Genomic DNA, 22,337 nt, shown 5'->3' with positions numbered 1-22,337 from the left:
AAATCTACACCCTTCTTTGACTCCAGATTTGATTTCAATAGAGTTATTAATCTTAAGCCTTCCCTGTTATCGCTCGCTAAACCTACGCCATTTGTTACTCAAATTTCGATGTCAATAAAGTTGTCGTCACTTTCTCAGATTCACACGCTTCATGTGTGTTCTTCAAGTTTAATCGAAAATCTTTCAACAAAGCTATGCCCTTTTTTGACCCAAACTCCGATTAAAGTGGATATTTTCTTACCTTTCAGACAGCACACACTTCGTAATCAATTTCCCAGCTATCTATTCGATAAACCCATTTTTAACTTCATTCCTCATTCCCTCTGCCAAGTTAGCCTAGATATTCGATAAAGCCCCCATTCCTCACTCCCTCTGCCCCAATCCTTCTTTCAGCTTATTAATTTTTTTTTTTTTTTAATAAAAGACAACTACATATCTGTATTGTACTATAGTCATATCATATTTATTATGATTTCTTTTCCATTCATCAGCATTTTCATCGCCTTGGTCATTGTTATCATTATCATCAGTATAATTATTCACATTGTGATTAGTATTAGCATAATTTAAGCTACGAAAAAAACGTTTATGATTAGCAGCAAACAATTGCTCATAAACATTATTAATATTATCGATATTTGCAGCATGAACATTTTCATCATCATTATTATTATAATTAGCATCAATAACATCGCGGTTACCGTTATCATTAATGAACGCGCGCGCTAAGTGAGCAGCAATGGCTACATTGCCAGCAGCAACAGCAGCAGCAGCAACATTAACTTCGTCATTGTTATTATTGTTATTATTAACAGCTGGCTGGAGTTGTTGTTGTTGCGGTTGATAAGCATTAGCAATTGCATTCGCATTTATCTGATTAGCATTAGCTTCTTGAATATTTTCTACGACATCCATATTAATGTTGTTGTTAATAAAATGCATAATATTATTGTTATTACTGTTAATATTGTTGTTATTGATGCTAAGTTGACGAAAAAACGGCAGGCGTATACCAAAAAACTTACGCTTAACATTATTGTCTTTCACCAGGTTGGCTGTGTGAACATCATCGGCAACAGCAACAGCAGCAGCAGCAGCAACAACTTCAATTTTTGCTTCAACAGCACTCGCTCGCTCGCCAGCGGTGTTCACATTAATGTCACCGTTATCTCTATAATTAAGCTTACTATTTCTATTAGCACTAACTTTATCAATATTTATATTATATTTCATATTCGTATTCGTAATTTTATTCGCATTTATTATATTCGTTTTTGTATTTATATTTATATTCGTATTTTTATTTGTATTCGTATATTTTTTTGTTTGGTGTTCGAAACTCGCAGCGGAAGTGCTGACTTCCGCTGCAGCTTCTTCGCTTTGCACCAAATCTACTTGTTGCTGCGCGTGTTGATCTGGCTGGTGTTGCTTAGCAACATGCCGATCAACAATGTTGTCAGCAACATCGTTGTTCGCGTCAACATGTATATTGTCAACGTGTTCGTCATGAGCTGTTGTCGCCTCTGCTTCGTTTGTGGCTTCGGTTGCAGCAGCTCGTCGTCGATATCTTAGTCTATTATGGCTAAGCGTTTGCTGTTGCGGTTGCTGTTGCTGTTGTTGTTGAGGTTGATTAAACTTAGAATTACCATTACTACTATAATCAGTCATACTAGGGTTAATACTATCGCTACGTTGACTACTACTAAATTTTCTACTCCTATTGCTGCTGCTGCGCCCGTTGGTTCTATGACTACCATTTTCAGCAGCTTGCTTTTCGTGTTTTTCATGCTTACCAGCAGCTTCACTATGCGATCTAGCATTGTGGTTATTGTAATTATTATCATTATCATTATCATCCTCATCATCCTCGTGACTATGAACATCATAATCTGCGTGTTGATGAGTTTTTTCGTATAAGTAGTTTTTTGGCAAGGCAGGTATTGCATTAACATAATCATTATCATTACCATTATTAGCATTAGCATTAGTATAAGTATTTAGTTTATTATTACTATTTAAATTACTATTAACATAACTATTTGAGTATTCATCTGTTTGTTGCTCTGTTGGCTGCGCCTGCGCCTGCGCAACCTTCTCAGCAACATGTTGCGTTGCGCTCACTGGTTCAGCGGCCGATTCCAGCGTCTGTGGCCGCTGATTATGATGTCGATGCCTATGTGCCTGCTGCACTTTCTCACTCCGCGCACCACTTTGACGTTGCGCTCTCACCTTCGCCTGCTCCTCACCATCCCGCGCCAGCCATTCCACCTTTTGCTTCTTAGCCACCTCATCTTCCTCCACTGTGGGTAGTTTTGTTTGTGCTACCGCTATTTGCATATCGGCCGCATGGGTCACGCCTTGCGCTCCACTACCCGCACTCGCCGTTGCATTCTCGCTCTCTTCTACTGCATTATCCTTTTTCCGCCGCCCACGCTTCCGTCGCGATGCTGCCAACAAAGCCATAATGTCAATCAGTGTTGTAGGCACCAAGGAAGCGGCAGTAGCCGTGAGTGCCGAGGCCGCTGTCGAGGCGGTAGAACTGGCTGCCGCGCCTGCACCACGCGCCGGTGGTGGCGGCTGTTCACGCTGATGTTGTTCATGCCGCGCTAACAGTTGCTGTCGGTGGCGACTTTGCTTGCGCAACAGCTGTTCGCGTTCGTGTTGACGTCGACGTGCCATTTTTGTGCTGTTGTGGTGTTGTTGGCGCACCAGGTTCTTTGTCTGCAAATTGTGTTGTTGGTGAAGCTTGCGCCGATTCTGTAGGCGACGACGACGATTTTTATTTCTAATACTATTGCCATCATGACGCAGTGGATGCTCTTCGTTGCGCTGCAACTTGCGTAGACGCTCTTCCAGCAAACCACCTGCTTGCTGCTGTGTTATATTATGGCTACTCCTGTTGTTGTTATTGTAATCATTAACACTACTATCCTCGCTATGACTATGTCTATCGTTATGTTTATCATTAGTAATACTCTTTGCAGCTTCTTTATGTACTTCTTGTTGTTGGCTCTCCTGCGCAACGGAGTGCTTCAAAAGGGATATATTGTCGTTATTGTTATTGTTATGGGAATTGTTTCTGTTGCGTTGGATGCGTGTGACTTTGGGTGTACGTGTAGTTGTCGTGGTGGTGGTGGTGGTTGTAGTCGTGGTGGTTGTTGTTGTTGCCGTGATTCTACTAGTGATAATATCTGCTAAATGGCGACGCTCGAAGAGAAAGTGGTCCTTGCTGATGCTATGCCCATGCTGCAGACGCTTTGGTCCGATGGGCTTGAAGCGCTTCGTGAAGCCAACACGCAGCGTTGCATTGTAGGCATTCGCGTACATGTAGTGGCCATGTTCCATGGTCTCACTGAAGTGACAATCGCGCGAGAGCTGTTTCTATAAACGGCAAGAAAAGTGGAAAGAGAAAGAGAGAGAGAGAGAGAAAAATAGCAATTAAACAAATGAAAAACTAGAAAGTGAGATAAAATAATGACTGAGGTGAAGGTGGAAACGTTAAAAATGATTATTCTAAAATTATATACGATAAGATACTATTTTAATTAAAAGAATTAAAATAATTTTCATAAACTCCACTTCAAATCGAGTCTCTTGAGAATCTCTTGTCTCTTGTATCTAAAGCATTTTTGTCTGACTGGCAAATAAATAAATAATTTTGTATTCATATGTACGTCAGAGGGATTTCCGCCGCCAAATTGCGTATCAACAGTTGTCTAATAAGTTGCCCATGCTCGTAAATTTCTATTATCATTAAAAAATACTGCACTTCTCATTGTCCCACACATGTGAATATGTCTGTATATGATTTATGCTCAATTTTTTAAACAATTAACTTTGCAAACTAACACTATATCACTATTAACATATTGTTCCTTCTTTTTCTGGTATTGAAATATTTGTATAGTCCGCTTTGTTTTGGCAACTAAACAATTGAGGATTTTGGAGGCTTTGTGAATTTTTGTTGAGCTTCTGGCTTTTAATTTGATGTATAGTATGTACTTAATAAACTCTACATCACAAACTTATTTGGATTGCGAAAAATTTGTAGAGTTTTTGGTTTTGCAAAAATTATTTCTTTATTGCATATACCAATATAAAAGCTTGCCAATGAAATTCAACAAAGTGGAGAATTTGGAGAGTTTGTAGACTTTGAAAATTAACTCAAAAATAGCAAATTTTTTTATAATCTTTTAATTAGATTACAAAAAATTAGTGTCAAACTGTAATTTGCTATGTGTAGACTTTTAAATTTTTTTATGAACCATTTTAGGGCTAATTTAATTAAATGATGGTGTATTATATTTTTAATTGTTTTAGCAAAAAAAGTGTGATTGCTACCTTCTTGGGATGTTATTACAATAAATTTACTATCTCAACTTACCAGTCCCACTAATCTGCCACGTCGAAAGCACAAGAACAGCCCAACTTGCTTAGCATAAAGCGTTATAAAGAATGGATCGCCATTGAATGGATCACCAACAATATCCATGGTTAAGGGCTCTGTAAGAAAAGACAAATTTGAATTATGTTTATTAGCTACATTGCATTTCATAATTAATCATTTTTATACTTGAAATCTTAAACTAATAGCCAATGTATCAGAATAACTACACCCTTTCCGTAGCAAATATAAAATAAAATACAATTAAAATAATCACAAAATTGTGCGATAACCTACTTTTTTCCTATGCAGAAAATGATAAGTAACCTATTGATTAGAAGAAATAAATAAATGTTCTATGCAATTTGGTATGAAAGCGTAAACGACGATATAAGGTGCTTCTAAAGAGTGTCATAGTTTAGTTCAGTTAAATAAGAATGCCTAGTTAAATACCGGCCGTACACGTATCAACGAAATATTGACTTTAACAAATGTAAACAAGCGAAAAACCAAAGGCAAAATAAAAAATATTAATAAATAAACTGGGCAAGGGCACCAAACACTGGCCAGTTATCAGAAATTAATACTAACTCTTAGCCTGCCCTACCCTGAGCTTTGTCTGCATTCTTATATACTTTAAGACACATCACCTTTTTCAGGTAAAACGCTTGCACTTGCACTGCTAGAATGTGGTTATACAAGTGCTCATGGACGACCTATTAGCGTATATCGATCACGATTTAAAAATACCTGCAATACGTATTACGAAAAATATTTTAAACTCAGCAGCTTAAGGGAACGTGCGAAACAAAAGCTACCCACGTTACTAATCTATATTGGGTATGCACATTCCTTTTTTATTATTTGCGTGGAATTTTAGCTAGCAGGCATATTTATCAATTCTCTTTCTATGACAATAGTAAAAAGCACTGCAGATTAAAAATAGTACGCATACGCCCCGGTGTCGCCAATTGGCTGTGTTATTCTATGTGTTATATGTTCTCCAATAGATAAACTTCCTGGAATCACGTTTAATTACTTGCTTTTCGTTTTTCTTAGAGATATTAAGGAGAGAGCTGTAATACTATTTATCACGTCAAATCAAAGGCAATTAAAATGTAAACGTTTAGCGCTTTAGTCAACCTTTTTTTTATTTATTATTTGTTTTTTTGCAGATATAGACACTTTTGGCATTCACAGTTAGTTCAATGGCAGCCATTTTTAGGAAAAAGAAAATTTCGTTTTTTTGGAGACTTTTTGTACTTACATCTATAGACTTTGTCTCAATATTCAATGGAAGAAATGCATAAAATGTGAAATCTATACAATATGGAGTGCATTCCATTTATTTTGCTAGTGTAGAGTTTGGAGACTTTTTTGAAAACTTTGTATTTTCGTATTATATTGCTTTCGCATACCCAAAACTATATCATAAACTTTTGATTTCCCACCGAATATGGTAAAATACGCTCTGTTGGCATAGATAATAACAGTTTTTAATGCAATTTAACTAACTGTACTAACTCCAGTTAAAAGGTTCATCACATATTGCTGAGGCGCACACTAATCTTGGCATGCGCCGTTCACATGGTTTATCGTGGTTATCACCAATTGATATCTAAATAGGCAAGTGCTGGCTTTAACAAGTCTGGCGCCTATAAAATGAGTTAGTGCCACATGACAGCAAAAAGCTAACTGCTCTGAGAGCTAAAACAATAACACAAAACAAAACCCATCAGTATGACATAAACACTAAAATATTTTTATAAACGTTACAAATGTCATTTTGATAAAAAAAAAAACAAAAAGCCATTCCTGTTCGATCAATTTTTAGGTGTCATAAAATTTAAAATGTGCCAGGAATTTTTTCAGAAGTTGGAAAATCATATAAAAACCGTCGCCGTCCATCGTCATCTACGGCCATTGTCTACGATTTAAGACCCAGAAAAACAACTCATACACCTACTACTCGTATATGTGCGCGTAGTATTCTACTATGGAATTTTATCAATTTGACGCTGCGTAGCAAATTTTACTATTTTTTGTTTGTGTTGTCAGTTTTTTTACGCTTTTACGCTAATTTTTTTAACATTTGATTACTTTATCGCATGTGTACAGAAGATTTATTCAAGTGCGAGTATTACGATTTATTTTCAATCACCCCCTCCTCCTATACCGCCCTCCAGCCGCTCTTCGTATCTGTGTGCTTATTTCACAAGCACAATATTTAGATTTAAAAATGTGTATATATGCATACATACATACACGTAGATATAAAATAGTTGAAATCAATAAATAAGTGTACAAAACAGGCATACTTTATCGCTACTGATAGCTCTCCTTATAAGTAGATGTGTTGTACGCAAAAAAATGTTTTTTTTTTTGTTCTTTTATTCAACCAATGTTTTGATTATTCACTTAATAGTAGTAGTAGGTGAAGGCTGTTTATTTCGGTGACATGTGCCAGCAGCCGCACATTCTTGTAATTGCAAGTATTTTAAGGCTCTAGAAATTCTCAAAGTAAACTGGAATTTATATGCGCTTTCTGTATAAGTTGAGATTTTTGCAAACACCAGTATTGGTATTTCTTAATTTTATGCGATTGAAAAATTCCATTTAATGATATATCTAAAATGTGGAGAGTTTTAGACTTTTATGAAATCTCAAATGTAGACTTTGTCACTATCTTTGAGAACATTAAGTAGTATCCATCAATTTTTTTATATTTGTTGAGTTTGGAGACTTTTATAAATTTTTTTTCTAGACTTTGTCATAACCTTTTAAAACATCAAGTAGTCTCCATCGATTTTTTTATACATAAAGGATTTGGAGACTTCCTTGAAAAATGATGAAATGTTAATTTTTAGTTGTTTACTAGGACTTGGGTGCATATTTACTTCAATTACGTTAATGTGCTTCATAATTCAATAAAATATTCATAAAATAAAAGAGCTTATAGTTTTAAGCCGCCTTGGGAAGGCGCATCTTTGCTATGAGAATATTTTTCAAAACAGAAAAACACTCGAAAGATTGTCACGTTTCTAGCATTTGATGTTAAATGACCTATGTATGTAGTGGACATTCGACACTTGTCCAACCGTTTGCATGGCCTCACGCTATATGTGCTTCATAATTCTATGAACTACTCCTAACGTTAATAGAGTTTTGAGACACCACAGGCGTGTGCATTCAAATGATTTCATAAAAATTAAATTGAATTAGCCACCCAAGTTGTTTGACCTAGTCATACTCACTATACGATGAAGCGTAATTCGTTTTTCTTTTTTATTTCTTAGAAAAATCGCGGCTGTGCTAAACTGCTGTTTTAATGAAGCGACCTAGAAAATGTCTTGATTGACAGTCACTTGCGGCGATTATGACAGCAACCAAGAACCGCAAAATAAATAGTCAAAGCTCATAGCCATACATTTCTGGCATGTGTGGGCTACGCGCGCCAAACTTAACTGTTTAGAGTTTAGAGTTAAAACCCCGCGATAATCGGCCACCGAACCAGTCGTATATTATTTATATGTACATTTGATCAAATTTTTTATTGCTGACAATCGATATGATAAAATAATAATAATTTTCATTAAATTAAGAGGTTTATAATAACACACGTGCCGCCAGGAGCTTATATGTATTGCATGTATGTGGCTGTATGTACGTAAACATAGTACATATATGTACATATGTAAGTACGTGCCTGTTGCTGCAAAACCGCAACCGACATTTTAAGTGACAGATGGCGCCAATGCCGCGCGACGACGGCGGTAAGCAACTCTACGTTAAAAAGTTATTGACTGTAGGTTGCATATTTACTTTTTTATATATGTACATTTTTTTTATAAAAACTGTCATGAGTAGACATTCTTTCGATTTAATAACGTACTTATGCGCGACCAGAAGTCAGGATTTAAATCAGCATCAATAAAATATTAAATTGCCATAATTTAATTAAGTTGCTACAAAATATACGAAATATGACATTCCGTACAATATAACTAAAACAAAATAGTAAGGCAAATAAAGAAATGGTCTCGCGACTGGAGTTAAGCGAGAATTTCAAGTTTCGAAAAAGGTTAGCCTTAAAAGCCAATTCAATTAAAATTGCAAAATTAAATTAAACGAAAGATTTCCAATGAAAATTTATTGCTCTCTTGGTAGCGAAGCACACCCAGATGGATCCACAGACAAATGTGCCGAGAAGTAGATGAAAATTTGTTCTTTTATTTTGTATGCTTGCGTATATATGTACATTTGCTTGCGTGTAGAAATCTACTCAGTGTAGTTATTTATGATATCAGTATTCAATAAATCCCCATATCGCTGTAGGGGGTTGAAAGATTAACAAAATATTTTATTAAAATAAGCGGGTAAGTTTTTAATTTTCATGCATCACTTAGCAATTAGTAAATTAGAAGTACTTAAAAAGTCGCGTTTCTTATAAATTGCCTACAAATGCTGTGATTATAGAAGATATTTAAATTTCAGTTGTAGGAAATAAACTCACGTGCAAAAGCTATATTAGCTGCAGTCACCTTGCCGACGTCATTTATATGTAGCGCTCGGTCGTTGTGGGTCGTTAGCATTAAGACATAGTCTTTTGTTTTTGTGTAAGCTGGAACTACAAAGGCAAACATTACCTGAAATGAGAGAGAGATTTAGTTAAATTATTAGTTTATATGGTTAAAAAAGGTTAAATGTTAATCAGGTAGGTAGGTAGGTATGTGAAATGGCTGAAGTACCATACTGGCACTCCCCAAGAAGCACTAAAGTTCCGTTTTGATACCATTGTGAGACCTTTAACAGCTAGTGTTAATCAATTTTACAAACAAAATTTTGATTTATAATTTGGAGAATTGTAAACATTCTTACAAACATCTTTCTAATTGTGCAAAAAAAAGTCTAACTCTTACTTTACACAACTTGCTATATTACATTTTGGAGACTTTTGAAAATGAACGAATTTGCGTTTGTTTTATAAACAGTGTTACTTAAATTTTTTTAAAGTATCGCTTTTTAGAGTACCTGCATTTTGAAGAATTTGGAGACTTTTTAAATCCGTTAACTTTTCTCAAAATACGTTATAACCTGTTTGTATATAGCAAAAACACAAGAAAAGCGCTTACTTATGCTTTAATAAATTTGGAGACTTTTGAGAAGTATTATTTTCTTACTAAAATTTCATTTAAATACTTGGGCAAATATCTATTTGCATTTATTTTCAAATATTTCAACCAGCATTTAAAAAATGAATACTTACATTCAATATTACATTTGAAAAAAACGCAACATTTCTGTAAACTTGCGCCTGTGCAAAACCGAACAATGTTACTTAATAATTGACTTTCAGTTTCACTTCATTACGCCTTCATACTTTATCCTTCACTGACATAACCCCATTTTATCGCATCTCGAACGTTATTAAATGACTTTCATTAGCATTCCAGGCGCTATCGTAAAACACGTTCTTAACAATATCACTCTCACTAAAGTCAGGCTATTGGTCCATGGATTGCGGTTATTTCGCGCTGATATATGTACAATAAAAATGCAAATATTGTCATCGGCGCGCACATTTAATAGCAAGTTTATTAGTCATTATTTGCATAGCCGACAATTAAAATGCAATTCATAAATTTTTTTGCCAGAACACCAGGCGAAACAAAAAACTTGCCCACAAAAAGACAAAGAGCAAAAACAAACAGCATTCGCACACAAGTGAGCGCTCGTACAAAGTGTCACAAAAAGTAACGAAGATGAAATTGATTATGGCACCATGGGACGTTTAGGAAGCAACCAGACCCAAGCGGGTTTGAAGAACAAAAGCCACATACTTGCAAAGTACGAAAAATTTCCCACCATAATAATAATTATTCAGAATAGAATAAAAACACGAAAAAATGTTCACAGAATGCTTATGAAATCAAGCAAAAATTGATGATGATGACATCGATATTGGGCCATGCGAATGTGCGCTGTTGACAGGCAACGCTGCGCACTGGAACGATCGCTTCTGAGGCGGCGAATCTGCTGCGTTGAATATGGTGCCATTTCATGTTAAGGCAAATCTAAACTGATTGTGTTGTAGATAGAAAGACGATTATGATCGACTTTATAATGAAAATACTTCAGTGAAAATTTAGTGAATTTAAGGCATTTCAGTTCATAAAGAACTTAATAAATAACTGCTACCAGTAACTTGGAAAGGCATTGTTCACGTACTTGAAAAAGCAATGTAGTCACGTGTAGAGGTCGTAGCTCTAAACGGAAATACTTGCATCTGCTTCCTTCCAAGCAGCCAAGTCAGTTATTTGATCCCACAATTCAATAAAAATAAAACAAAGTAATATTGAAATATGCAAAAATTATGCAACCACATAGCACCGACCGCAAATTCGCATGTGAGTATGTATATGTCATACATACATACATAAATATGTACTCACACATGAACTACATAAGCTTAGCTGCAGTAGCGTGCCAAATGAAAAAAAAATTCACTACCAAACGCCCCATTTTCTGTACCATAAGTGCGCATTACTTTTGCGTTCAAAGGCACTCATGTTGCAGGTGTGTGGTTTTTGGCAGGCAATGCAATATTTTGCTGACAAGTGTGTAACGTGTCGGATTATAATGTCATATCAATTTTTTATGCCTTCACTCGCGACAAACCTTTTTTTCGCTTTACCTGCTGCTTTGAAAACATGCAAACATTTTGAGATATTTGTATGTAAATTTTGTATGCATAATGCAAATGTGTAAGTTGGCGTCTTAATGTTTTTAGGGGCAAGGAAAAAAGTAAATCTGCTTGTCGTGCGCTTAATGCGTTTACAATGCGTTTCGTGGATGGGAAAGGAAAGCAGTTGATCACGCATGCAGATTGGCAGCCGCACTGGCGTCGGCGTTTATGTACGCATAAGTAACAGATTAATTTTACGGCACTTAGAGGCAGCATTGGAAAAGCAAATAATATGCTTCACTTTTTTATTAAGTTACACACTTTGTAATGGTTTTCAGTTACCTCTACAAACTCTCCGCTGTCAATATAAGTGCATGAAAGTTTTCGTACTATACAGTAGAAGTATGTCCAGGTAGTTCTTGGTGCTTTTTCGATATTTTTTTAAAGTATCGAAGCTCTTAAAAAATTTTAAAACATTTGGTGAAATTTATATAAGTGTATGAAAGTTTTCGTATTATGCAGTAGAAGTTTGTCCAGGTAGTTCCTGATGCTTTTTCGATATTTTTTGAAAGTCTCCAAACTCTTAAAAAATAATAAAACATTTGGTCAAACAATAAAACGAAGTCTATAGAAGAATAGTACATATTTCAAACTTTTAACGTTGATTTCAAAAAGTCTCCAAAACTCTACACTAACGGAAAACGAAAAACTTGCATCTAATCCACTTATTTATGTAAGGCCTGCAAGCTCATCACTGCTCAAATCACTTCCCATAATAATAGAATTTTTTCTACCACCAATTAATTTTCGCTTGCACTTATTTCTGAACATTTGAGTATCAAATTCTGTAACAGCACAACCTGCAGCAAAACACATTCGTTAGGATTATATCACAACATGGCTAACTGCATACGACTTGAAAACCCGCACGAACGTACCAACATAATCCTTTGTAGCGCCGCTACACAGAAATGGCACCCACACAAGTGAAATGGCTAAATAATGTAATTCTGTGTACATACGAGTATATGTATGCACCTTTATAGGGTACGTAGGCTCGAAGCATTCATATGCACATAGGTAAATGCACGCCACAACTCCATTTGGCTTCGCTATGCCAATAAACCACTGCAGTAGCAACAACTGTTATGAACGACGGTAGAGACTTTAAACGACAAATAACTGCCGACGACAACCTAGAGCTTACAGACCCTAGCACTGCACCGACGCAGGGACACAATTGTTATGGCATTAAATGTGAATTTATTGAAATGCGCTCATGTTGAAAATAGATTTGCCAATGCCGCATGATGCCTTCGCCGCATTGTCGCAATCTCGCAAATTGTTATTGTTGTGGTGTTTTTGCCACTCCAGCTATTCTTGTGGTGTTTGTATCATCAGCTGCTGAACGGCAGTCAACATAAGCCAATAAAAACTCTTACCGAAAGAGCCACAAACAGACGCTCACAAAAGGATGCGTACATGGAGCCTATATTCCCAACGTTCGCAATTACCGCTTTTGTTAGTTTTGCCGCTGCTGCTGCTAATGACACTATGCTGCTTCTGTTACCCTGCCTTTGCCAGAATGGCCGATTTATCTGGCGCTTTAATGTCGCATTTTAAACGGCCGATTTAAATTAAGGCCACTTAAAAGAGAACGCCAAAAGGCTCTGAGTCTCAGCAAAATTTTAAAGCCATAAATGAGTGGACATAAATTGGATTTAAGGTCAATTTTCAATTAAAATACGTATAATAAATGGCCGCATATGGTGAAGAAAAAAATAATACGAAAAGTGTCGAAAAATAGCGCGCATATTCCCTATCAAATAAGGCGAACCGCAATGAACTTACTCAAAGCGGTATAGATAAAAAATTATCAATAAAACGTTCTTCGCCAAATAAGGCCAGACTGAGAAAAATAAGTATACTAGATCGATAAACAAAAAGCGCGCAAAACAAGCAAAAGCCATTTTCGTTAGATTTTTGGATTTCAAATAGAACAACATATCACATTTTAAACTTCAACTGACTGCCAAAGTCTCCATTTCCTCAACTTTTTTCCACTGAGGCAATCCACTATTTTTACGCCACAATTCTTACATCATCTTTCGCTCACTCTAACTTTGTGGGTGCTTAACACAAGGCAGCTTCATTTCGACGCCTATGAAGCATAAAATCCACACTTAAGCCGGTCACCTTCGAAACAAAAGTTTGCAATAAACCAATGGACCCACCATTGTCCTGTTGGGCTAGTGCGTTCTCGCTCGTACTCATTTGGCAGCCACGTGTGTATCTATCACTCACTTGCACCACGCGTAAGCCGTCGGGTTTAAGTGCAGGCTTATGAAATGTGATTGATTACGCCGAAAACTTTTTTTTTTGTTTTTTACAAAATATCAATAACCTTTATTGCATATGTGTTTGTAAGCACAATCGCTTAGATATTTCGTTTCAGCGGGTGCAAAGTGTAATTAAAATTGATTTCTCTGCATAAGCTTTTTCTTAACACCCAAAGGCTTAGTTGACTTACGCAATTGCCGGGCCATCAACGATGCCATCAAATGAACTGTGGAACATTTTAATATGTATGTAGGTATTACATGGAATTTCTCCAAAATCATGTCTGCCAAGCATTTAAATAGAATATTTTTTACGAAAACACTTTTTATTACGTTTAACTACTCCTACGGCAATGACATTTTTGTAATTAGTGCCTCAGATATTGGCAAATTTACTTGAATTTTACGCAATTTATTCATTCTATTTTTTAAAGAGGTTAACCATAGTACTAAGTACATAGCTATTTTTGAAGTTATGTACACTTAATAATGCCATAACCTCAGAATTCGCTCTAGAAGTAGCAGTCGCTGCCCCTTCAAGCTGTTCATATTTTTCCGCACATCTGCCACCACGTTTTAATGACGTTGAAGGTGATAGCTAAGGCACATGGATGTCAACCACTTGATGGGGTTTAAATTTTAGTGTCTAACGTTTTTCGCCTTGATACCAAAATCTTCATTTCGCTCAATTTAAGTGAAGGTCCGCCTAAATTATTTTGTTAACCTACACACGGAGAATTTCTGAACATCTTGATTACACATGGCTGTGATATCGATAGAATTTTTTAAGTTTTTTTCTTGTAGTATTCAGTATTTAAGCCATTATGAGTGGTTAGATAATGTGTAGGGATTTTATAAGGACTTATTAGATACAGTTGATAGATGTAGTTGATGTTGCAGGTAGGCATGTAGGAGTGCAACTTTGCCATGGTTTTAGATACATAACGTTTTTTCCTCCTTGGAAACGCAAAAACAATAAGGTTGATTGAAGTATGCCATCTATGTACATATGTACACTTATGAGCAAAATAATAGAATCGCAAAGTTTTAACCAATTCTTATTATTTTTCTTATGCTTTCAATTTGCATTAATTTTTTTGCCTACCCAAGTTTTTTTTAGAAAAGTTTGATAAAAAAGTTTTAAATATTGATATTTCTTGCAGAATAACTTTTAATTTTATAAAAAAATTATGAAAATTAAAAAGTAAAAGAAAATTTACCAAAACTGTTCAAACTATCGCGAGTCTATTATTGCGTCCATAACTGCATATGTGTACGTAGGTATGTAAGTATGTTAACCTGGCCTCTTTGGTCGATATTGAAAGGTCTTAATAAGTATTAGCAGAGTGCTCATTGCCAAATGTTGATGGCTTACTGCGAGGAAAATTCTATAGAAACGTCACAACAAATGATTGCACATTCTAAGAGTGCTGTTTGAAGAAAGCTTAGAGAATTAAAACTAGTAATATTGCTGTTTTTAGTGCGCACATAAATTTTTGTTATTAAAAATATTAATAATTGAATACTATGTATATGGAAAATTTTTAGTTCTGTATTTTTGTAGGTTGGTTTTTTCTTGGCTTTTGATTTTGGAAAACATATTTAAATATATACATATAAAGGGTGGGCCGATGTTGAATGTGAACCACACCTAAAAGTCAACGAAACCGTTGGACTTCTTTCTTTGGGATTATTTGAAAGAAAAGGTGTACGCCGATAAGCCAGCAACAATTCAAGAGCTAAAGGATGAGATAATTCGGCACATTAACAGCATAGAACCTCAATTATGCTTCAGCGTCATCGAAAATTTGGACCATCGGATGGAGGTGTGCCGCCGAGGCCACGGCGGCCATTTGGCCAATAGTTTGTTTCATACGTAATTGACTCATACCAGTAGTATCATAATAAAGAGAAATGGTAATAATTTCTTAAAAAAATTGTATTTTATTCAACATCAACACCGGCCCTTAAAACTTAACCACCCTTTATATTTTGGTTTTTGTGTTAATAGAAAAATGTTAGGCAACCTCGTCCTTTACTTAATAAATACTACTTATATATAGATTTTAGTTTTTAAACAAATTATGAATTTTATTAACATGTTGAGAGCCGCCATATATAAAATTTGCATGGCCTTGTATATGAAAGCGTTAAGTACTCAATACTTGATGAAATTTTTTTATAATTCTATAAAACAAAAATTATGAGAAACACTTTATGAAAAATATTTAATAAAAACTATTTTAGAAAAACCATTTAATAAAAAATGTTGTATAGAAAATGTTATCAAAATTATTTTATAAAATATATTTAACAAAACGAATTTTGAAAAAATATTTAAAAAAAACTTTTATAAAATGTTATAAAAACAGTTTATAAAAAAACAATGTATAAAAAATATTCAAAATAAATTTAAAAAATGTTATAAAAACTATTTAATAAAATATATTTAACAAAAGTTATTTATAAAAAATATTTAACAAAAACTATTTTGTACAAAATATTTAATAAAAATATTTCATAAAAAAAAAATTATAAAATGTATCTTTAACAAATACAAAAAACAAAAATAAAAAAATTATTTTATAAAAAATTTCATACAAAAATAGTTAATTAAAAATATTTAACATAAACTAAAAATGTTTTATAACAAATAGTTTATTAAAAATATTATTAACAATAATTTATAACACATATTTTATTTAAAATATTTGATAAAAATAATTGTAAAGTTAAAAAAAAATCACAAAAAATTTGAAATTTTTGGCCAACATTTTTTTCTCTTTTTTTGCTTTCGTTTATCAATACACTATTATATATTCACCCTCTGTGTGACCAAATAACTGCTATGTATTTGCTGCAAATTATTATTTTTATACAGGGTGGCTGATGAAAGCCGCTACCAAAAAAAATTGAATAACTTTTTTTCTTTTTAAGTTATCTGTTCCATTTTTGTTTTAATTTGCAGATTGATCTTAAAAATTTATTAAAATGGATAACTGGGACACGCAAACAAGAATTTGGATAGTCCGCCGCTATCACGCACTGGAGTCCGCAGTTTTGGTACAGAGAGAGTACAGGCGGATGTTTGGCGGCGATCCCCCGAGCAGATGGACCATAATGAGACTGGTGAATAATTTTGCTGAGCAAAGAACAGTCGCAAGAAGGCCTTATCATCGAAACCCACCAGTTCGGATGGAGGAAACGATCGCTGCTGTAGCTGCAGCTATACAAAGCAATCCAAAGGTTTCAACAAGAATCTTATCTGCTCAACTTGGTGTCAGCCGACAGTCTTTGCAAACAATAATGCACAAAGATTTAGACTTATTTCCCTACAAAATTCAAATGGTTAACAAACTGAATGCAGCAGACTTGCCGATTCGCTTGGAATTTTGCCAGAAGATCCTGCAAATGGTGGAAGAAGACCAAAACATGTTAAACTGCATTTTCATGTCTGATGAGGCCCATTTCGATTTAAACGGCAATGTGAACAAACAAAATTGTCGAATATGGAGTACTTCTAACCCACAGATACTCCACGAGACGGAATTGCATCCTCTTCGCGTGACAGTGTGGTGTGCGGTTTCTTCACGCTGTATTGTCGGGCCTTATTTTTTTGAAGCAAATGGTCACACCGTTACGGTTACTGGAGACCGTTATTTGAAAATGCTGAAAGAATTTTTCTATCCAGAAGTACGCCGAAAGAGAATTCCTTTCAGAGTTGCGACGAAAATTTCCCAATAAACTGATTTCAAGAAACTCCAAATTTCGTTGGCCCCCCAGGTCGCCTGACCTTACTGCACCTGACTTTTTCTTGTGGGGTTTATGTAAACAAGAAGATTATAAAACAAAGCCAACAAATTTGGATGAACTAAAACAATCCATTCGGGCAACAATTGCGGCTATTCCTGTCGCAACTCTCAAAGCAGCAATGAACAACTTTTTACTAAGATGCCGCACTTGTGTCAACGAGCATGGGGGGCATTTAAATTCAATTATTTTTAAAACTAGTTAAGCTACATTTAATAAAATTTAATGACCTTCAATTTGAAAAAAAAATAAATGAATTCCATACACTAAAAAAAATCAGCCACCCTGTATTTCAAAATGTTTTTCATATCAGTTTTTGTATTCACTCCCTGAAAAAATACTTTGTGTTCTGCCTTTTAATTTTTGATTTTTAACATTCGCCTATGTAGCTGTAAACTAGTCCTTTTTGCCATTTAAATTTTTGTTTTACGATGTTTGTTCAAAACAAAATTCCAAAGAAAATCGTATTTTTTATTTACATATGCTCGTTGATTTATTTTCCCCAACTTTTTTATTTAATATTTGTATAAACCATTTTCGATACGCCTGCCTACTTATTTCAAATGGTTTTACTCTCAAGCTCTCCCCAACAGTTTCTTCTTCATTATATTAAAATACTAAACACTCGAAATACCCTTATCAACCAATACCAACAAAAAACCCCAAAGCCGCAAATTCGTTTCGCATGCAATTGAGCACCCGTGAGATGGCACAATATCCGCCACTTGCGACACTTTCGACACTTTCTAAATACAAAATACTAATTTTAATAATATACGACGACAAGAGAACATTGTCCAATGTGGCATATAAATCAAGTCTCATTTATAAATTATTTTTTAACAATCTGTCAATTTCCAGTGATTAAATGAGCTTGAAAATATACACAAATATTTATAAAAAAACCAACCAAATACAAAAGCGTTCAGACAAACAAAATTTATATTAAAGTAATATTAGTAACAGCTCTTCCAAAAGCAAAACAAAAAAGACGTAAATGCTTCGTAAAATCATAGAGCAACACTTCTCAAGTGAAATTGATTTCCTTTCTGACACCCTATTTTAATCTCCCAAAAATGCCTTGCTCACATCGTAAATAAGAAATGTGTCATAATAAAAATAAAATTCAGCTGTACGTGAAAACAAAAACGGTTCTAAATATTCGAAATACGCATACATACAGACATACACCAAAAAAAGTCAGCATCGGTTCTGTCGTCAGACACTTTATCAGGCGCTAGCAGAGCCAATTTATATATTTTTCAGCCGTTTGGTCGCCAACAAGCTCGACAAGTGTATGATATTTTTTTTTTTTTTTGGTGATTTGTTAAGCTAGAATTATAGCTTTTGTTTTTGTTTTTTAGATTTTTTATTTTTATAATGTTTTTTTTTTTTTTTGGTTTTGCTTTTTATTAAATTGTTGGGTTTTGACCTCTTTGCCACAGTTCAATAGCGTTCAACCCATCTATTTCAAGTGCGCATGTACTTAAAGATATCTGATCGAAATTGTACATAAATATAACATGTATGTATGTACATGTTGTATAATATTTTTGCTTTGATTTTAACAAATATTTCTGGCTATTCCAGGCTAAGTGCATCTGTTCAATGTTGTTGACAATTATTGTTTATGTGAAGGATTATGACTGATCAGTGCTGATAGTACTCGTATTTCGGTTCACCAGATGTGCTGGTAAAACTTTTTTTTTTTAAGAAACAGATGTTTCTTGAATTGTTAACTGAATTTCTGAACTTCTATTATTTCTTGCCGATAAATGCTAACGAAAAGAAGTGTCTGTGAACTCTTTCGTTATGAGGTTCATATAAATAATATCGCTTCCCCTTCGAAAAAAGTTATTGGATTCGATAATATAATATTAAAATAGCGTCATCTAGAGTTTGTAATCAAAATATCTAAAGTGCTAATATTATTTTGTCGATTATCAGTCAATACCAAGCTTCAGATCTTCAGTTCCAATATAAAATCCGTGCTGCCCATCAAGCTAACCATCAAACGCAGACGGTTTAGTTGGTTAGGTCATGCATCACGCAAAGATGTCAGCAAGCCCTGCAAGGCTATCCTTTCTTGGAATCCGGAAGGCGCACGAAGCTGTGGTAGTCTAAAGACCTCCTGACGACATATGATAGATGCCGACCTGAAGAACTCCAATACTAACTGGAATAAGCAACTTATTAATAACCGTAATAAATTCAATAACTTTCTTTTGGGCCTACGCTCCACCTGGAGTTAAAGTGAATATATGAGGCTTACAATAAGCTCCCATATTTCGTCTGTTATCGCACTGTTAACGGCTTCTGAAGGTAAAGCAAAGCTAAGTTGTTTTTTTCCTCAGTACTAACCATCTAGCATCAGTCTTATAGTTTTTTTTAAATACCTCTAACGAGTGATTTCTAACTTTTGGCTTGGTTTTGAGCATCTACACTATGCCAATTTCTTGCATTTCGTTGGAAGCACCTATGCATATATAAGAACCTTAATGCACGTCGTTTAAATGTTTTGACATTTTTTTGCGTCTCTCAAATTTTTCCGTACACGTGCTTATATTTTTCACAATTTTTTTGTTTTATTTTTTGTTTTTGTGGTTTTACAATAAATAACAATAATTTACTCACCATAAGTAAAATAGTATTCTTGGCATTGAGCGTTAACTGGGGTAACCTGTAATTAAGTAGAAATAAATATAATCATTAAAAATTTACTATTTTGAAATTTGCATACGTTTTTCGCAAAAAATAGCGACTATCAATAACAAATACTTAAAACACACACTTATTCCGATACTCAATGGAATACACAATTCCTACGACTGACTAGCTTCCGTCACCCATTACTCAGCGCATGGATGTGTGTCTGTATGAATAATAAATTTGTAAATAGGAAACAACAGTGCGGCTCCTATACTACTTTTATTCATCATATGAAGCGTCAAAACAATTAAATCATTTTTTAAACGAAAATCGTGAGCTCACTATGTTTTTTACCTACTCAAATTGTAATGTTCAAATTAAGAGGGACAAAAAATCAGAAAACTAATACATAAATATCCTAACAATTAATTGTTTGCGCTTGACTTATGACTTGACTATATTCAAAACACAAAAACCGCTTGGCCAGCACTCGAAGACGTTTTGAGTTTGAATGCAAAAATTAGCGCGCAAAAGTTATGGTTTTTTTTCGTGTCTGTTTGTATTGTGGCATGTTTTTGAATACAAATTTACGACTAGAAATTTTCATAAACCATAAATTATTAATAGTAATAAATAACTGATTTTTTTTAATATGCAAATTTTTCTTTGAAAATTGTATAACGTACCAATGACAAGGCTATTTATTGCGGTGTGGGTGGGTGGTGTTGAATGAACGGTTACCTGTGGCTAAGGGCGGGCAACAGATTAAAAGCAGTGTTGGGACTATTGTGGCAATGTCAGTGGTGAGCTGCAAGGTTTTGAAGTTATTTACTAAAAATATATTGTATTGAAAATTAAAAAAAAAAAATACTAATAGATATTTATAAATATTTCCATGCGTGATAAACAATTTCGCATTTACAAACACTTTCAGCTCATACAGAGAATGTCAGCAATCCGTCTTGTTCCTCTAGCAAAACTCAGAAAACACAACGCAGTATAAGACCACACGACTCTAATTTGAAAGCACTTTGACGCTGAACACTAATTGGTTCAACTTGTATCCCTATTTCACGCGAAATTGCGCCAATCGGTCTCTGCCATTGAAGTTTTCGTTTGCGATTTTTGGTACTCGCATAAGAACGAAGTAGCAGATTTTCTATTTTAGACATTCTCTGCTGCTTATTAGTGATGGGTACATGTCTGGAGCACATAGATCAGCATTTGATATATTCATATAAATAATTGGCGCTTGCATCCATTATTTAACTTATTTTGTGTTTGGCCGTGCTCTTCCTCCGCGTCTTGATGTTTTTCCACAATTGAAGGGACCTACAGTTTTACGCTGCCGTTACTCTAACAAGTCTCAAAACTAGGAAATTTCATCACACGAATGTTATTGGATTCAAATAGAATAAATTTGGAGCTACTTAGTTTTTCTATGTTAAAATTTTCTAGCTGCAGGTTTTCTCAACAATTATTCAATACATTCTTTCGCTGTCTCTGATTAAACTAAAGAGCCTATTAAGACAAGGAGACTCAGCTCGATCTGCTATATAAACTCAACCAGTTCATTTCAATACGCAAAAAAGCCAATTAGATGTGATTTTGTTTCTTAATTTAAAAAATTGCTTCTTTTCGTGTTGAAATAAACTGGGTGGATTAAAGTGGCTGAACGGGATTCAACGCTGCTGCATGTGATTCTAAGTTCTATGCTCGAATGCTAGTCACAATTCATACTTTTCATCGCATCTTGTCTATTTTTTGCTTTTTATTTCGCTTCATTTTCCGATGCTTCCTCAAATCACTTCTAACTATTGACACTTCCGCTTGTGAAAGTTGCAGTTTCCACTTAACAGTTACCTTTTGCTTTCAATAATTTTTCATGCCACTACTGACAGCCTGTACTCAAACAGTAATGCACTCGAACTGTCAAATCGCGTTGTTCAAGTGTGCATACATACATGCATACACGCAGCAAGAAATATGTTGAATATTCAAAAGATTTCCGGCATACCAAACTATTGCTTTTTTGCTTTTTTTAGCTTATTTTATGACTTTTATATTATCTATAATTTATTTCTTTTTTTCTTCAAGTAGTGGGTAGCACAAAAAATTACCCGAAGTAGCAATTCATTGTTGAGAGGCGTTGAAATTGTAAATTTTTTTGTTTTTTTGATTGCATTTTATGCATCTTAATTTTAGCCTCATTTTTCACTGCCACTTTAAGAGCCCTTTGTCATTTAAATTTTTTCACATTATTAAGTATCATCTGTCACATTTCATTAACCTCTTATGCGGCGTGCCTTCGCCTGCTTCCTTCTCATACTTATTATTATATTTAAGTGTACGCAATGTTGCCAATGCTGCAAGCGCAATAAAAATGTCCATAAAAAAGCAGCGAGGCAAAGTATTTAACGAAAAATGGATTTTTTGTTAGCCAGAAATAAAAAAAGCGCATTGTTGAATG

The 22,337-nt window shown here is 34.6% G+C and overlaps 1 protein-coding gene across 3 annotated transcripts in view; it reads right to left on the bottom strand.

Annotated features, from left to right (window-relative positions):
- Positions 1–414: 414 nt before the first annotated feature.
- The window catches only part of LOC129246348 (uncharacterized protein DDB_G0283357), a 69,276-nt gene continuing 47,353 nt past the window's right edge, over positions 415–22,337 (bottom strand). For 2 of the 3 annotated variants that reach the window (XM_054885096.1, XM_054885097.1), the window contains exons 2-5: positions 19,853–19,898; positions 8,898–9,030; positions 4,385–4,503; positions 415–3,381 (exon numbers count right to left, since the gene is read on the bottom strand). In XM_054885096.1, the coding sequence (XP_054741071.1) occupies positions 415–3,381; positions 4,385–4,503; positions 8,898–9,030; positions 19,853–19,898 (3,265 nt within the window). Of the gene's footprint in view, positions 3,382–4,384; positions 4,504–8,897; positions 9,031–19,852; positions 19,899–19,958; positions 19,978–22,337 lie in introns of those variants that run through there. The other variant, XM_054885098.1, reaches the window with a different exon arrangement.

Source organism: Anastrepha obliqua, chromosome 4, assembly GCF_027943255.1.
Source record: "Anastrepha obliqua isolate idAnaObli1 chromosome 4, idAnaObli1_1.0, whole genome shotgun sequence".
In the NCBI taxonomy this organism is placed as follows: Eukaryota; Metazoa; Arthropoda; class Insecta; order Diptera; family Tephritidae; genus Anastrepha; species Anastrepha obliqua.
Note: the sequence above shows the minus strand (reverse complement) of the source record. Positions and strands in the feature narration are given on the sequence as shown.